This window comes from Blennius ocellaris (genome assembly GCF_963422515.1).
Source record: "Blennius ocellaris genome assembly, chromosome: 3".
Classification (NCBI taxonomy): Eukaryota; Metazoa; Chordata; class Actinopteri; order Blenniiformes; family Blenniidae; genus Blennius; species Blennius ocellaris.
In genome coordinates this window covers 25,588,892-25,605,687 of record NC_137652.1, presented here as the reverse complement: position 1 = coordinate 25,605,687, position 16,796 = coordinate 25,588,892, and the positions used below count along the sequence as shown (strand labels likewise).

The 16,796-nt window shown below is 43.3% G+C and overlaps 1 protein-coding gene across 1 annotated transcript; it reads right to left on the bottom strand.

The window, feature by feature from the left end:
• Window positions 1–77: 77 nt before the first annotated feature.
• bmerb1 (bMERB domain containing 1) lies at window positions 78–15,714 on the bottom strand. The gene is made up of 6 exons (XM_080520961.1): window positions 15,479–15,714; window positions 9,653–9,773; window positions 6,323–6,396; window positions 4,722–4,836; window positions 2,742–2,824; window positions 78–2,651 (listed from the first exon to the last, which is right to left on the bottom strand). The coding sequence occupies exons 1-6, from the start codon at window positions 15,564–15,566 to the stop codon at window positions 2,533–2,535; spliced, it is 600 nt and encodes a 199-aa protein (XP_080377087.1). The 5' UTR covers window positions 15,567–15,714; the 3' UTR covers window positions 78–2,532.
• Between the last annotated feature and the right edge of the window lie 1,082 nt (window positions 15,715–16,796).

The following is a 16,796-nucleotide window of genomic DNA, read 5'->3' as shown; positions in this document are numbered from 1 at the left end:
CGTTTCAGCTTATTTCTCTGCATAATTTGTTCAATATTAAACATCGGGGGGGGGGGGGGGGGGGGGCTTCGTCAAGTCACTACAAACTACACAACGCCAAGTCATCAGGAGGAAGTAAAGTGACAAAGAGCAACACTTCTCGCTTTTGACACGAGTCACTAAATGTCCTAAATACACTCAAACACGCACCGTCTATCGTAGGATTTACACGGGGGGGGGGGGGGGGGTTTGCATTCATATCCTGGTGTTTATCATAAAAACGCAAGACTAAATTCGGAGGACGCGAGCCGCCGCCTGTTGCTTGGCGACGTGAATGAGTTTGACTCCACCACGGTCCGTTAGTTCTCAGCAGTTGATGACGTTAGTACACTCACTCATGTGTTGTCCTTCGGGGGGGGGGGGGGGGGGGTGGATGTGCAAGCACGATGAAGAACGACTCAACTGTTGGCATTTACAAGCGTTAAAATGGTGAAAGGCGTCACTGAAAACACTACGCGTGTGAGTCATACAAGGCCGCACGCCGCTCAGTCTCTGCACTAAAGGGCTGAACTCGGGTCAGTGTCGGCTCAGTTGGTCAGTATTAATAGTTTAAAGGTTTTATCCGATTTAAAATCAATTAGGAGCCTGTAGAGTTCTGGAAGAGTCCCAAGAATAAACACTCCAGCAAATATTACCTCCATACTTTTTTCTTTTTTTTTTATTAATCATTGCTTTTAAGAGCACTTATTAATATTTCGTTGCATGTTTTGCCCCTCAAACGTCAGATGAGGCTTAAAACATACATTTTTGAGGCTGCTGTAGATTTATACTGTTTGGACATTTTAAAGCTTTTCTCGCTTCATTTGTCTCGTATTTCAACTTTTTTTTTTTTTTTTAAAGTCAATGAAAATTGTCATTCTATTTTTGGTATTTTTTTGAAACGATTTTCTAAAGCAGCAGACGGAACACAACACTGATTCCCGAGGTGAGATATCCACGATAAACTAGCCTCAAAGTCATCAGTTTTTATTTGGTGGCATTTCACTGCATTTTTGTCACCAGAGAGTTTCATTAAAATTTGCTTTATGTTGAGATTGTGATAATTTTCAGTGGTAATTTATTAGATTGTTGTTAAACTATGGACATTTTTCACCACGTGTACTCTGCGCCACAACAAAAGGGAAACTTCAAATTTTAGATTTCAAGGTTATTATGGCACTAATTGGCTGAGCCGGTTCACTCGAGATGAAATTGGCCAGCATGTGGCCCCTGAACTAAAATGTGTTTGACAACCCTTCTTGATACGTAAAGTCTGTCGGAGCCGTGGTTTTCTGTCCCTTCTACCTGCACCATGTGATCATTCATCAAACACTCACCTGAAGCCCTTTACTGAGTTAGTTTGCACCTATTTCCTAGATTTGTTGCATTTTGTTTGTAGGGTTGTTGGTGTTTTTAATTTCTTTTCCAGGATTAAACTAAAATCCTAGCTTCTGCAAGATAATTGTCTTGTATTTGTGACAATACCTCTGAATCCAACAGCGTTATTAATTTTAAGGAGAGTGGACGTCTATCGACGCGTTTCAGACATAAACTGAACGCTGAGACCAAAGAGAAGCTGCTGAACTTTGAATGTGACGACGGCAGATTTAAGGAAAACGTCCTTCAAAAGAACTTTGAGCTTTTAAATCTTTACATACGTTTTATGCAGAACTACAATTTTTTTTCCTTATTCACGCACAACTAAAGATGTTTCTGACCTTACCTGCCTTTCTGCAGTGAATTCTCTAAATTTAGATAAAAACTTTCTTCCCGGAGCTTTTGCAACCGTCCCAATGACACCGGTGTATTTTTACTTTATGTGAGTTGTTTGTTTTTAATGCGGCTGATCACATTTAACGCGGTCGAACCAAAATGAGCCTTCTATGACGCGACGTCGCAGCCGTGTTCTGCAGCGGTGTGTTAGTTTTGTTGGGCGTCGCGTGTTGCCAGTGAGCTTTGGGAGGATTTCTCTGCAGGATCAAACTGCCGTTTTGGAGAATATTGCTCTGCCGGACGACAAAAGCGTCCGCTGGCTGCCGGGGATTTCTTTGAAAGTCACTTCATTGGTGTTTGGAGCCACGTGGAGGAGGAACCGTGTGAAAATGGTGGCGCTCAAGGAATGAAATGGAAGAATAAATACCCGTCGTCAAACGTGAGGAAATGCAAAACGATGTTTTCCCGTCAGACAGAGAAACCGGCTTTTAATCCGCAGTCGAATAAATCTGAATAAATGTGTCCATTTTAAATGAACGTGCGAGTTAACACTGTCGTTCCTGAACCTGCTGTTACTATTTCACCAAACTCCTGTTGGGGTCCCTGGAGAGCCCCTCACGTTGGCAGAAGTCCAGCTGGACCTCATGAGTGAATCAATTTGAAACTCTGTACTTGAGCGAATAGAACACAGTTTGGATTTGCGGTAACTCGAGAGGGGAAATCACCGTGGACAGCGGCCGCGAGGGTTTCTCTGGCTAACGGGTGTTTTTGTCTTCATGTGACGTGAGTCCGATGAGGCGGTTACATGACGGCGCACTGGGTGGCGCCGCAGCAGTCCTTGATGATGGCCGCCCCCGACTTGGTGATGGACGGTTTGTTGGCAGGCGGCTCCGGGATTTGTCTCTTCGGCTTCGGGGGCTCTGGGAGGGAGAGAGAGAGAGCGACGTGAGACAAACCCGGACGCGTGTGCGTCTCGGCTTTCGACTTACTTGTGATCGTCCTCGACTCACGTTGTGCGACTTTGAGCTTCTGTTCCAGCGGCATCAGCTTCAGCCGGAGGAACTCGGCCATCTCCTTGTCCTCCTCCTGCTCCCTGCAGCACAGTTACATTAACGCATTCTCCCTGGAACGGCTTTGACAGTAACATTTAAAAAAAAAAAAAAGAAATCCATCTGCTGCATAACTGGGGAAACACTAAAGAAGAGATTTGATCAATTCCCTCATTTGCCAGGAAGAGTGTGAACGTGTTCTTCAGAAACACGCCAGCGTTTCAATTAATTAATCACGTGTGGAAGATGGGTGAATGGGAAATGTCACCGGCGTGGACTCATCTTTTAGAAGAGGTTTTTCTTTGCACGGTGACACGAGTGTAAAAATAGTTGGCACGTGTGTTAAGCACACTTTTCTCCTGTTACTCGGCAACAGTGTGGGAAATAACTCAAAGAGTTTAAAATAACTGAGTGTCTAACATGTGCGGCTGCAAAGAAACTTGTGGAGAAATAAAACGTGCCGTCTCTCTTAAGTGACACTGCAAAAAGTCAAATCTTGGCAAGATATAAGTTCTGAAAAATTATTTGTCTTTGACTAATAAGTCATTTTTGCTTAAAACAAAAATTGTCCGCTGAGATTATTATTGTAGTTTTAAGAGGATTATTACTTTATTTTCCTACTAGCTAGAATGGTTGAGTATTAAAAACTAGTTATAAGTACTGTTAGGATTAAAACAAGCATTTTTCATGACTGACCAGCAATCAAAGCACCTGAACTACCATTTCATGAGCCCAATCTTCTTATTTTAAGATTTGAAAACAATAACACTTGAAAATCATACTTGTTTTGAGTCCAAAAATGCTATTTTCCAGACGCTGGGTCATATGGGGCGAAAATTATTTTCTTATTTTTGAAAATCTTGTCAAGTAAAATGTTCTTGTTCTGTTGGCAGATCATTTTGCTTATTTTAAGTATTCGTTTTCTTATTTTAGTATATTTTTTTCCGAGGAATTTTTGCAGTGGACGGTTGCCTCTGGGTGAGACGCTAAACTTTTCTACTTAAGTAGATGCACAAAACTATAATAAAAAAAAAAGACCTTTTGAGGTGTTTTGAACCTTCTATAAGTGCACACAAGTGGCTATACTGTACTTGATGTAATACTGACTTAATCTTCAGTTAGGACAGAGGTCATGATTGAACATTTTGTTCTGCTGTGCCTCGTTTCCCCTCATGTGTTTGGATGTGCTTGTTTTGTTTTTTCTGGTTGTAGTTTTGCGTCCGTGTCTATTCTTCATATGTTCAGTGTCTTTTTGCTCCTTCCTCTCTTACTACTCCTCCTCCTCCTCCTCTTCCTCCTCCTCCTCCTCCTCCTCCTCCTCTGTGCTCCCGGATCGTCTCCGATTGTTGCCGGCTGTGCCTCATTTCTCTGCGTTTCTCTTTACATGGCTTCCTGAAGTTTTTGTGAAAAGTTTGGGATTTGTCCTTTTATTAAAGACTCTCATTTGTTCATAGTTGTGTGTTTGAGTCTTTGGCGTCTGTGCACTATATTTTTAAGACTATAAACGTTGAATTTACATTTCACCTGTATGACTGAAGACATACAGCCTAAATATCCCAGACACATGGACCAAATCTGGTTTCCTCATTATGGGATTATATCCTCGAGTACGAGACGTTGGATTACCACTGGAGCAAATTACACAAATACTGAGAGGGTGTAAATGTTCATGTAATGGTCGTATTTTGTTGAAAATCAAAACATTTTGTAAAACTTTGTAAACCTTCAGTCTTTTATCGACCACTCTTCAATAAGCAAGGAGCCAGTTTAAAGAATAAAAGGCGGGGAAGACAGAAATACTCAAGTAAAGCACAGAAGGGTGACTGAGGGGAATATACTGCAGTGGCCCCGTCCTTCACCTCCAGTCACTTCCCTTCCTGCTGCTTCTCGCCGAGCGAAGGAATAGACAGACGGTCCACCCTCTCTGGCGTCATGCTTTACCTCAATCTCTCCACCTCGGCGTCGTCCACCAGGAAATCCCTCTTCTGCACCAGTTTGTGAATCTTCAGGATCAGCTCCTCCTCCCGCTGCTTGTGTTTCTTGTTTTTGTCTGTCTCTGGGGGAAAAACAACAACAACAAGAGAAACTGAAGGACGCCTCGCAACCGAACTGGGATCAGATTGAAATGACGCCTCACGCGAGATGTGACCGAAGAGCAAAGTCACACACAAATGTTGAATTCTCCCCTCGTGCATTACAAATGAGACCCAGACTTGATTATGCAAATGCCGGCTGAGCTTTCTTTTCATTTCGTTGGGTGCAGGGAAAGGCTTCACATCCTAACCTTCACACTCCCGAGGCACAGAAACACAGAGTGAATTGCGTCGTGGGGCGGGAGAAGAGGGGTGTGGGGGTGGGGGGGGGGGGGGGGGGGGGGGGGGGGTGGACCAGGAGCAGGAGGCCTGTTTGTGACTCTGGTTGTCCTGGACTGAAGGAGTGAAATATCCCCGACGTTCACATGTACGACGCCCGGTGGGCTGCCGAGTGACCGTGACGGGTTTTTATGGAGCAGGGGGCAATTAAACATGGTGAGTGAAATAACAGTATTTGCCCCTCCAGTGTTTTGTTGTTTTTTTTTTGTGGGGGGGGGGGGGGGGGTTCTAAAGCAGGGGAGTCCAACACATTTTAGCTCAGGAGCCAGATTCAGTCCAATTTCATCCAGATGGGCGGGGCCGGTAAAATAGTGCCTTAATAATGTACTAACTTTATATTTTAGTGTTGTTGGAAAAAAATTATTTTTTTCCAACAAAGACTTTTACGAAATATTTGTACATTTAATATTTATTTACCCTCAAATCAATATAAACAGGTGGATTTATGTGTTAATTATACCATTAAAATAGACAAACAAAATGACATTTGTAATAATTTTCTGGTTAAAAAAAATATCTCCAAATGGGATTACCAATGCATTACTTAGTAATCAATATAATAATAAATATGACTTTTTTTTAATACATTTTGCATAATTATTTTGTTGAACATTCAAGAATAGATACTGACACTTTTTTAAAACACATTTTTTTAAAGATAACTATGTTGATTAGTGATAAATACAACACAGTATCATCTCCATCAATAATGAGTTTGCCAATGAAGGGTTACATTGAGTATTTTAATACCTTTTCTTTGGGTATGTGCTGAGAGAATCAGGATGGAGACACTTTAAATCAAAACAAGCTGCAGATCATGTCGCGGTAAATTCCTACGTAGGAAAACGACGGCAGCAAAAAGAAGCAAAATGTTGCTTCATCCTCCACAGCTGTTATATATATATATATATATATATATATATATATATATATATATATATATATATATATATACTATATACTGTATACTGTATACTGTTTTATTATGGCTTCAAGTGGTTAAAATAATCTTGTTTGACCGGTCACTGCTGGGTGTGCGTCCTTGAACATGACACCAACCCTTCCTGCACACACACACACACTCCTCCTCGTGTGTGTGTGTGTGTGTGTGTGTGTGCGTGTGTGTGTGTGTGTGTGGGTGTGTGTGTGTGTGTGTGTGTTTTTTTGCACCTGGGACAGAAACAATCTGTCGTAGATCCTGCTTTAAACTCATGATGTCTTTGCAGAGCTGGATGTCGTCCATCCTGGAAGGAAAGAGGAAAACACAGTGAACACGCTGAAGAACAACGGATATTATTAAGCTGCTTCCACTTTGTTAATCTGATTGAAATGACGCTGGACTGACTCATTCTGAATTATGAAAAGGCCCCGAAAACTGAACCGTTCCAATCCGACAGGCAACACGTTATTTACGTCTGAACTGGGAGACGAGTCGGAGCAGAGAGGCTTGAACGTTCGCTGTTTTTCGGAACAATTAAGAATTAATTTGTGTCACTCAGCCTGTTGACTTAAGAACAAACTGATCATGTCAAACTGATGCAATTCTTCTTCCTCACGTTGTCGAACTAAACTCTCTTCTTGTGCTTGTAGATAAGATTTCACAGCACCAGGAGTGTGTGTGTGTGTGTGTGTGTGTGTGTGTGTGTGTGTGTGTGTGTGTGTGTGTGTGTGTGTGTGTGTGTGTGTGTGTGCGTGTGTGTGTGTGTGTGTGTGTGTGTGTGTGTGTGTGTGTGCGCGCACATGGTAAACATGCAGTGAAAATCAATCCTGTTCATCCTCAACATTTCCTTCTCTCTCTCTCTCTCTCTCTCTCTCTCTCTCTCTCTCTCTCTCTCTCTCTCTCTCTCTCTCTCTCTCTCTCAGTGTGAAGCAGTGACAGCTTTCACAGATTAAATTCTCTTTGATAGTTCAAGCTGATGACTCATCTATGGCCTCCCTTTTTTTTCCTCCTCCTCCTCCTCCTCCTGTTCCTCATTTTTCCTCTTACTCTTCCCCCTCCTCTCCATCCCTAATGCTGCTTTACACCTCCTTTTTCTCTCCTTCCTCTCTCTGTGTTCCTTCTTTGTTTTACTGTTGCGATGCTTTCTGTGTATCCCATCAGCGCGCACACACACACACACACACACACACACACACACACACACACACACACACACACACACACACACACACACACACACACACACACAGACACACACACACACACACACACGGATGGGATGAAGACGCTTCACAGAAGTGTAACGGATCCAGATGTTCGCTGCGTGATGGTGGTTTGATAAATAGTTTGATGTTCCACTTCACCGCACATCAGCACTGACAGTAAACTCATGTTAGTATGTCATTTTATATTACTGGAAGTTTAAAAAAAAAAAAAAGCATGTAATGAGCCTGAGGTCCTAAGAATACTACTCTCAATGAACAAACTTGTGGATTTGACAGAATAGACACATTATGAGATGTTTCTTTTCCAAACTATGAACTGAAGCCTGAACAGATTCTGCAGCAGTGTTTGGATGATTCTCACGTGCAACGTTCAAAAGCTCTGACGCAACGGCTGCGAAACATAAAATCACTATTTGCAGCAACAGACAGCGAGTTCAGTGAAAGTCTTCAAACGCTCGTCTTAAAACACAGGCCTCGTACAACATGCAACGTCGAAACAATAAACCCACATTTCCTCCGCAATATGTTCAAGAACAATATAAACTCCAATCAGTGTGTGCAAACTTCTCTCCTCTTGTTAAATGTCTTGTTGAAGCGTTTTAATTAAACAAATATATAAACTGAGATTCTCTTAATATGCACACACAACATCTCCTGATTGTGCTATTTCTTTATCCGCTGCTGCTCCTCTTTCCCCTCTTTTTTATATATTATTTTTGATATTCAAAAGGCACAAGAAATGGCTAATTGCATGGGTGGGAAAAAAAAAACAATTAAGAAAAAAGTACCAAAGCTGTATGATTCATCGTTGTGGTTAAAATACAAAAGTGGCAGGTTTTACACAGCAAACACGGCAGCGTCAAGAGTTTGGCGTTGGTGTTAAATAAGCAGTGTTGGTGTTACTTTAACACCGCACAGCTATAGAATAACATTGCTGGTGTTATTTTTTTTTTTTTTTAACATGTCGTCAAACTGGAGTGTTGATTAGCTGATGAATCCAGATAAGCTCAAACATCACGGCTGGGAAATGAGAATGTTTTTTGCAAATGCCCTTTTTCTACTTTTTTCACTGGGTGGACATTATTATACACTAGAATAAAATAGAATAGTTCTTTATTGTCAGAAAGCAAGACGTGGAAAGCATTCCACAGTGGAACCGCGGTTAATGGCTCACAGGTTCAAATATTAATACCCGTCAGTGTCCCATGTTATTAACTTTTCCAATGCTATATTATTGTCATGATAACACTATGCTGGTGTTATTTTCAACATCGCATTTTAACACCTACACCAGTGTAATATTAATGTGACACTCAGTGTCACACTGGGTGTTAAATTAACAGGGGCATCTTTGCTGTGCGTGTTTCAATGCAGCAGTACAAGCAATCCAGCTAAAATCGAATAAAATATAGATTTTTCAAACAAAAATGAAAGTCAGAGAGTTCAAATGAAGATAAAGAGAAATTAACGAGTTCCTGTTACTAAAAGGGAGATTTCTGTTTTTCAATTGTTGGCTTAACCATGTTGTGACTGTATGAAAGGATGACAATTGAGTAGCCGTTTCTAAGATGACGATGTGAACGATGTTTTTTTCTTTCTTTTTTCTATTTACATCATGAAAAGCACAAAGAGAGGGGAAGCACAATGGAACAGCAGATTTCTCTCTCAGAGCAAGAAGATACGAGTTCACCTCTCGGCCTCCTATTACCTCACTGCTCTCAGGCTTCCTTCCACAATAAATGCTTTATTACAAAACTCTTAATTGGCGAGTTAATCTCTGCGTTAATCCTGTGATGGACTGGAAAGCTGCTCGGTGTCACCCTGAGGGTCAGCTGATTGTCCGGATAAATCAATGGATGAATGCAAACTCTTTGTGTTGTTTTACAAACCATCATCATCATCATCATCATCATCATCATCCACCCCCACAGGAGCTCCATAATGATCCATTCATTTCATTCACATTTGATGAAGCAGGTTTGAATCAGTGCTGAATGTTTTGCGGTTGTGCAGATATATATCTCGTGTTAAAATGTAAACAAGTTGGGAAAAGGACCCAAACAAAGTGGTGGTTGTGCAGCAGAAGAGCACAAGCAGCAGCAGATATGAATAAAACGTCTGAAACTGAAGCCTGATCCATAGTCCTTGAAGTGGAAGTGGACGAGGAGGCGGTGGGTTCGACACGCCGACACACTCAGGCTGCCATTGGCCGCGATCCACCTCTGAGTGATCGGGGACTTCTGCCAGCCGCCGCCGCTTAACTGCGCGCCTCAACGAAAACACCGTGTTCAATGGCAATGAGGTGGATCTCGGCTTCTGCCCGACGACACTCACATGAAGCGGAGCTCCGACTCCCGGCGCACCAGGACCTCCCGCAGGCGCTGAATGCGAGTCATCTCCACCTCGATCTCCTCGGGGGACATGGTGCTCTCCGCCATGGACACGTCAGAGTGACCTGAGACAAAGGCAAGGAGGGACAGCTTGTTAGGAAGCTTCAGCAGGTACCAGGGAACCGGAGAACGTGTCAGAGTGGCGGCTTCCTGGGCTGGATTGTGGCGTCTTGCGGGACGGTTTTTAGTCCACGGTCCTTCTGTTTGAACAGTTAAATCTCTGTTCAGGCAAAGGTCAAACGAGATAAATGTCTTGTACGTCAATAATTACAAATTCCCTCCACTATTTGCAGGATATTTATCAATGGGGCATCATCCACAAACACAAAGTCCTTCTTACATTTAAGTGTTTGTGACACGCAGCCCCAATGACATTTCTGTAATTGCAGAGTAAGCCAATCAAAATTGCGACAATTTAAAACTCGGTTTTATTTAAAAAATTTGCAACAGTGTTTGAGGTGCTTCTAATATTGTCCACAGGAAGGATGGGATGTCAGTTCAAGTCTCAATTCAATGTGCCTAGAAAAACTATACAGTATATAGAGAATAGTGAGTGTTTGTTGTGTGCAGTGGGAATCTGCTCGTCGTCTTTCCGTGGTGTGGTTGACGGAGCGTGAAGCCCACTCAGTGGTTTATATTTCAAAGAAGAATAACGAGACTCGGTGTAATTGCGGCACAACGCCCACATCTAATTTGAGATCTTAACTGTAAGCCATCGCTCTTTTGATTCCGTGTGACAGTTGCATTAAGGAGCGGAGCTTTTTGTTCCTTCGGAAACTTTTCTGAGAGCGTCAGCTTCTTGGCAGACTCGCTTCTCACCCCGTCTCAACGTGACGAGTCACCTCGCAGCAGCTTGGAAAGAAAGCAGCTTGTGTGATTAAGAGACGTGATTTAGGATTTAAAGGCACAAATGACAGCGAGAAGATTCAACGTCGGGACGGGGCCGAGCCGATCCGGGATCGTTATCGGGTTCCGATATGAACCTAATTCAAGGGTCGGAAATTTGCGACCCAACCTGCGGAGGTTCCCGATCCGTGAAGCTTCATCTGTGCTTCTGCTGAAACGAGTCCACATGTGTTTCCGCTCGCTGGCTGCAAAATGTGGAATGGATTTCCTAAACGAAGGCGGGTCTCAATGAGACGCGGAGCAGTGAGTCAGGAAATCCATTCCACAGTTTGCAGCCACCTTAACATGCTAGGGAATGTTGAAAGTTTGGGTTAGGGTTAGGAGAACGGCGCTGACCGCGGCATCAAAACACCTCGCTCCTCCGCGGTAAGCAGGCCATTCACACATCCTCCATGCTAAACTCCCTGAAAATAGTCCCAATCATGTGTGTTGCATTAGAGCTGGAAACACTGCAGTTTGTGCTGCATTGCAAAATAATTTCTCCAGGAATTAATAAAGTGATTGTGAGGTTTTAATGACAGAACTAGTTTATTATGAGATGATGACGTCATGCTTGGAACTAAAATAGTTTGGACTGCTTCCTCTTCTGACCTTCTACTAACCTTAAGTTGCCTTTTGAGAGAATAAATGCATACATACATTTTATACTTTACTGTAGAGAGGAGTTTATTACAGCCTCATATAAAATCAACAATAATGATAATAATCTTAAAGCAAACACAGCTCTGGTGTCGGAATGATATCGTATCGGCAGATATTCCAATTCGGGTGTCGGGATCGGATCGGAAGTGAAAAAAACCTGCATCGGTGCTTCCCTACTTCAATCACTGATAAGAACAGGAGTATGAAGCAAAGAGACCGAGATCGTTTCTTCATATTGAGGAAGAAAATCATCAATCACCAGCTGTGGCTTTGTTTCTTTTTTCTTTTTTCTGACCCCACAACTCCATATCTGTCAATAAAGCCCAGCAGCTCAAAGCCACACTGGCCAGCCTCTAATTGCACTGATCAATGCAGCGACCGGAGCTGCAGCAGCTGCTGCTGCTGCGAGGACGGGAAGTGTTCTCGTCGCAGGACGATTAACTAAAGACAGTAAGACAGATGTGCTCCATTAAATGTGCAGCCGTGGCAGTAAAGTGTTTTGGTGGAGTGGCGGCCGGGTTGCTCCGCCTCGGAGCAGAGAGCCTGCGTCAACTTTAAAGCATCTCAATTTGTTAACAATGTGGAAAGAATCTAATGAAGGAGGTGTTGTAGTTCGGGGGGAAGTCGTAGTATATCTCACCTCCGCAAGCCCCTTCAGAAAAGTATCCTGCCAACACTGTAGATCCAAACACTCACTTTTCATACCACGTTTTGGAACCCTCCAGCTCTTAATCCGCTTTACAAGACCAAAATCCACTTACTTCAACTTCAATCATCTAAAAACAGGAAACCTCTCATGTCATTCTCTATATAAAACAACTAAATCAGTTGACATCTGGAGTATGTTACATCCATCTTCTTCTTTTTTTGTTGTTATCCAACCTACAGTTGCAGAGGCTTGGAGCCAAACCCACAGAGGTGTGGAGCTCATTCCAGTTTAGGGGCCACATACCGTCCATCTTCAGTTCAGTGACCATTAAAACATTGACATAATAATCTTTAAACTTACACTCTAAAGTTGTTGGGGGTTTTTTTGCGTTGTGCAAAATTCTATATTTTCCCAAATCTGAAAGAGATTGTTCTAAAAAAATGACTGCAATCTCAACATGAAGCCAATTTTAATGATGGAAAATACAGAGAAATGTCCAGCGTGGCAATTTTGTCCAATTAATTCTACATATGCGTAACCCCCCCAAGTCCAGACTCGGACTGAGGATGTTCAGGTTGTGTTAACCACCATTCAAACAATATCAGAATACCAGACGTGAAATAAAATTTAAACAAGTAAAGGAGAACTTTTATCTAAAGTAAAGTAGTTATCCTAGTATGTGATATTAGTATATGAAAGGAAATCTATTGAAAGACAAGGTGGGGGTATTATTATATGTCTGTGTTCATGTATGGATGGCCGTGGGACGAGAAACTGTCTCCGAGTTTGCATTTCCATGCTTCTGTATGCGGCCTGCCAGGTGGCAGCAGCTCACAGAGACGGTGACCATTTAAAATGCATCATGTCAGCAGAAACAGAAAAACAGTTTATGGAGCAAATAAACCAGGATGTGGACAGAGAAGCTTGTCGGCTTTATATTTTTGATACAACTTATAACACCTACAGATGTATTAGATCAAAATGAAATTAGATTAGAATATGTTGGATGTTGTTTTTTTTAAATGATTCAGATTACATAGTTAAAAAAAAAAAAAAAAGTATTTAGGTAGTGTTTTATTGCTGCGACAAGTCATTGCAACTTCCGCCATCGAATTTGTCCATTTAGTTCGTTCAACATCTGGGATGAAGTGGAAAAACAGCAACGACTCTCTTTTTGTGGGACTGGAATCAGATATTTTCTCCTAAAACATGACTTATACACGCAAAGAGTATTTACACGGGAGTGTCTGTGATCCTCCCCAGCGTCCACGCCCCTCAACACACAGATGCATCCTCAATCCCAACTCATCGAATCTGACGTGTGACATAAGAGGAGCGTCTCTTCGTCCTCCTGCGGCAGCTCAAACTGCGCCGTGTGTCTGAGCCCCCATTCCCATGGAGGCCGGCTGAGGCCGGGCGCTGACTCACCGGGGCAGACAGGGCGGTTTGTTTGCGTCGCCGTGCTCAGCGTTTGAATCGCCGCACCGGACCCGTCTCGCTGACGACGGCCGCCGAATCAAAGTGGGCTGCGACACGGCGCGGCTGGAAGTTTACCAAACGCTTTGTCTCGGTGAAACATTTCCAGCCGGGTCCCTCGGGCCTCTCGGGGGCCCAACTCTCCCCTCACCTCGTCATCGACACCGTCACGCTGCTCTGAGTCCGGACCATTAGGGGTGGCGAAGTGCCAGCTTCGTAATGTCTTAACGGCTCCCTCTCAATCGCATGCACTCAGCGCTGGAGAAACATTACAGTGAACGAGGAGCTTTAGATGCTTCTTAATTAAAAGTGGCCTGTCCCACCAGGGACAGGTCGGGTTAACAGCGGAGCCTGAGGCCAACACCGCCTGCAGACGTGAACCAAGTCTCCTCGCGGCGTTAGTGAACTTGAACCCCCCCCCCCCAGCCTTCTTTCATTAAAAGGAGCTGGCTCATCGCCGTACTCCAGGATTAGGATTTAATGAGCGCTAAACAGCTGGAAGAGCCTGGATGCTGCTTGGTGCAGGAGCCCACATGGGGTTTAACTATGGGCAAATGTCAGAATCTGTATGCAGACACTCCTGACACATCCTGCAGTCACACTGGATCCCTTCCGCCTGCTGCCGGACCGCACCCCCCCCCCCCCCCCCCACACACACACACACACACACACACCCGTCCAGACGGCCAAGAACAAACACAAACAAAAACGGATAAAACCTGCAGGGAGGCGGCTCTGCTGCTTCACCTCCTCTTGTTTTCTCATGGTAGGTTTGTATGTATTCAGAGAGAGAGAGAGACAGAGAGAGAGAGAGAGAGAGAGAGAGAGAGAGAGACCAAGGGCTGAATCGGCGTCTAAAAATATCCACATTTTCTTTTCTTCATCTCAAGACTTTAATGTGGAAGTTTCTTCACGCCCCGCTCCCCCGTGATGACGACTAATCCTCGGTGAAACCAAGTGGGACACATTTGAAAACACGTCTCCTGTTAGTTTGTCGCTCCTGTCAACACATGCGTCACTCGTCGCTCGTCATCGCTTCAGACGAACTGACAGAAACACGCAATACGAGATTAAAAGAAACAACAACAAACAACAAACAATAACAGACTACACAACTGCATGGGCATGATCCGTCTTCAGGCTGTACTTTGGAGTATTATTAATTCACTTTTGAAAGAATTCAAAAGAAAATCATTAAATAAAACGATGTAGTGATGATGTATTAGAATTGCATTAAACTTCCTTATATTATAGTTTTTATTGTACTGCATTATTATTGTAGTTTCATGGGGAAATGCCTTCTAAACAGTTTTAATATTTTAAACTGCAAAAAAAAAAAGTAATTTTGAGGATGTTCCGTCATACCAGATGAAGCATTTATTAATTTCACAATTTGTTTTTTTTTAAATAAATGATAAATCAAATGAATCAATTCAGGCAGTTAAAAATGAACTGGATTAAAATCTAATAGATTAAAAAAAATACTAATTTGCAGGATTCTTTTTGTTTTAGGTGACACAAACAGTTTCGAGAAGCTCAAATTGATGACATTTCTGCAGCAGCAGTTTGCGGCGCTGCAGGTTTACAGCTGATATTGTGCAGAAATTAGACTGCGCCCTTCTTATGAGTCACACCTGCACAATGTGAAGCTATGCACAGGGAGGGGGGGAGTTCACATTTGCACTTTGATATTGTTTAAAAACTTTCTTCGGGCACTGCATTTTGCAAACCTTAAATGAATCCTGGTGGCGTTGACGTCTGTGCGTGCGCGTGCAGGCAGGCGCAGGAGGTCGAACTGATCAAAATCGGCTGTATTTTCACGGATGCTTCTTTGACATTCATTCACAAATCGTGCAGCGGCCACCAGTCCCACCCAACCCCCCCCCCCCCGGTGCGCGTGGACGAGAAGTACCGGGCCTGTCTGCACCGGAGCAGCGCTGCTGAGACTCAGACATCCCGGTGCTTTATTCTGAGTCACTCGTTAACCCCTTCAGCGCCGAACAAAACTCAGGTGGGGGGGGGGGGCGGTAATGGAGGCGATTATTGATTATTACGGGTTGTTATTTCTGTTGGGTTTTTTTTTAACTGGCTGCTCACCTTTGTCCGTCGTCCACGCCGTTTCCGACACCGCGCCGTAGCTCCGGAGCGCGCGCTCCGTCTCCGAGAAGGATTTCTTCAGCTCCATGTCGGATGAGTCCCCCCCGCGCGCGCACACCGCGAAGAGAGGTCGTCCCTTGGCGAAGTCCTCGCGTGTCCTCTGCGTGACGCCCTCCAGGTAAGTGGGTTTCACCCGGTGACACGTCTCGAGCGAGCCGAGGCGGTGAGCATCTTTATTCGAGCTTTTCAAGTCCATCGACGTGGATGGATGCGAAGCAGAGGATGCGGGGCGCATGCGCAGTGCGGCGCAGGGAGGGGAGCGCACGGGAGACTCCCACTGGCACCGACTCCGGGTAAAAATAAAACAATGGGCGCACGGCAGCGTCAAAGTTTCCACGATACACTTTGCCCTAGAGTGATTTTTATTTTTTTTGGTGCGTGTTTTATAGTGAATATGACAGGTTCGGAGGGTTTTTTTTTTCAAAATCTCCAGTTTTCAGGTGTCAGACTTCAATCATGAGGGACCAGCTTCTAGTTTGAGTTACAGAGGCCGACACAGTATCTACTTGGAACATTAGGCCGAAAACATATCGCTAGAACCCTCTACATGAGGGCTGGCAGACGCATTTTACTTCAGCGGCCACATTCAGTCCAGTTTCACCTTGAGTGGACCAGACTGCAAATAAGTTGCCATAAACATCTTTAAATTGAAACTTTAAATGTATTTATTTGTTGTTCCGCAGCATATATGTCATGGAAATGTCGATATTTTCACAAAACCAAACTACTGAAAATGCACAGCCAATTTTAATGAAACCGTGTGATGCAAAATACAGTGAAATGTCCGTAAGAGTTCTATTTCTGTTGCATTGTGCATCTGCACAATAGGCACAACAATAATAATAATAAACAGGGTTTATGTTGTAAACATATGGAAAATAAATAATATTCTCTTAATATTTAAGTTTGGATTTATTGTGTTACTCTGACGTATAATAAGCTAAAATTACACTGGTGAAAATATTAATTTGTTGTAAAAGGGAAAACAAATGTCCACAAAAAAATTTTATAAATCAATTTTATTTTTTTTAAAGTAAATTTAATGATGTTTGTTTGGTTGGCCACAGTGGTGCAGTGGTTGTAGATTACTTTAAGTGTAAAAGTATAACTTACCCCTCGGTGTGTGTGTGTGTGTGTGCGTGTGTGTGTGTTTGCACCATCCTCCTGTCCCTGGAGCTTACATGGAATTCTGGATGAGACAGATGTTTGCAGTGTATTGAAGCATTGCTGCTTTTAGAAGCAGCTTTATTAATATGCA

Coding starts and splice junctions, on each gene's coding strand:
- bmerb1 (XM_080520961.1), bottom strand. CDS start 15,566: ATGGAGCTGAAGAAATCCTTCTCGGAGACGGAGCGCGCGCTCCGGAGC. Junction 9,774..15,478: donor GGCGTGGACGACGGACAAAG/GTGAGCAGCCAG, acceptor CCTTTGTCTCAG/GTCACTCTGACGTGTCCATG. Junction 6,397..9,652: donor GAGTCGGAGCTCCGCTTCAT/GTGAGTGTCGTC, acceptor CTTTCCTTCCAG/GATGGACGACATCCAGCTCT.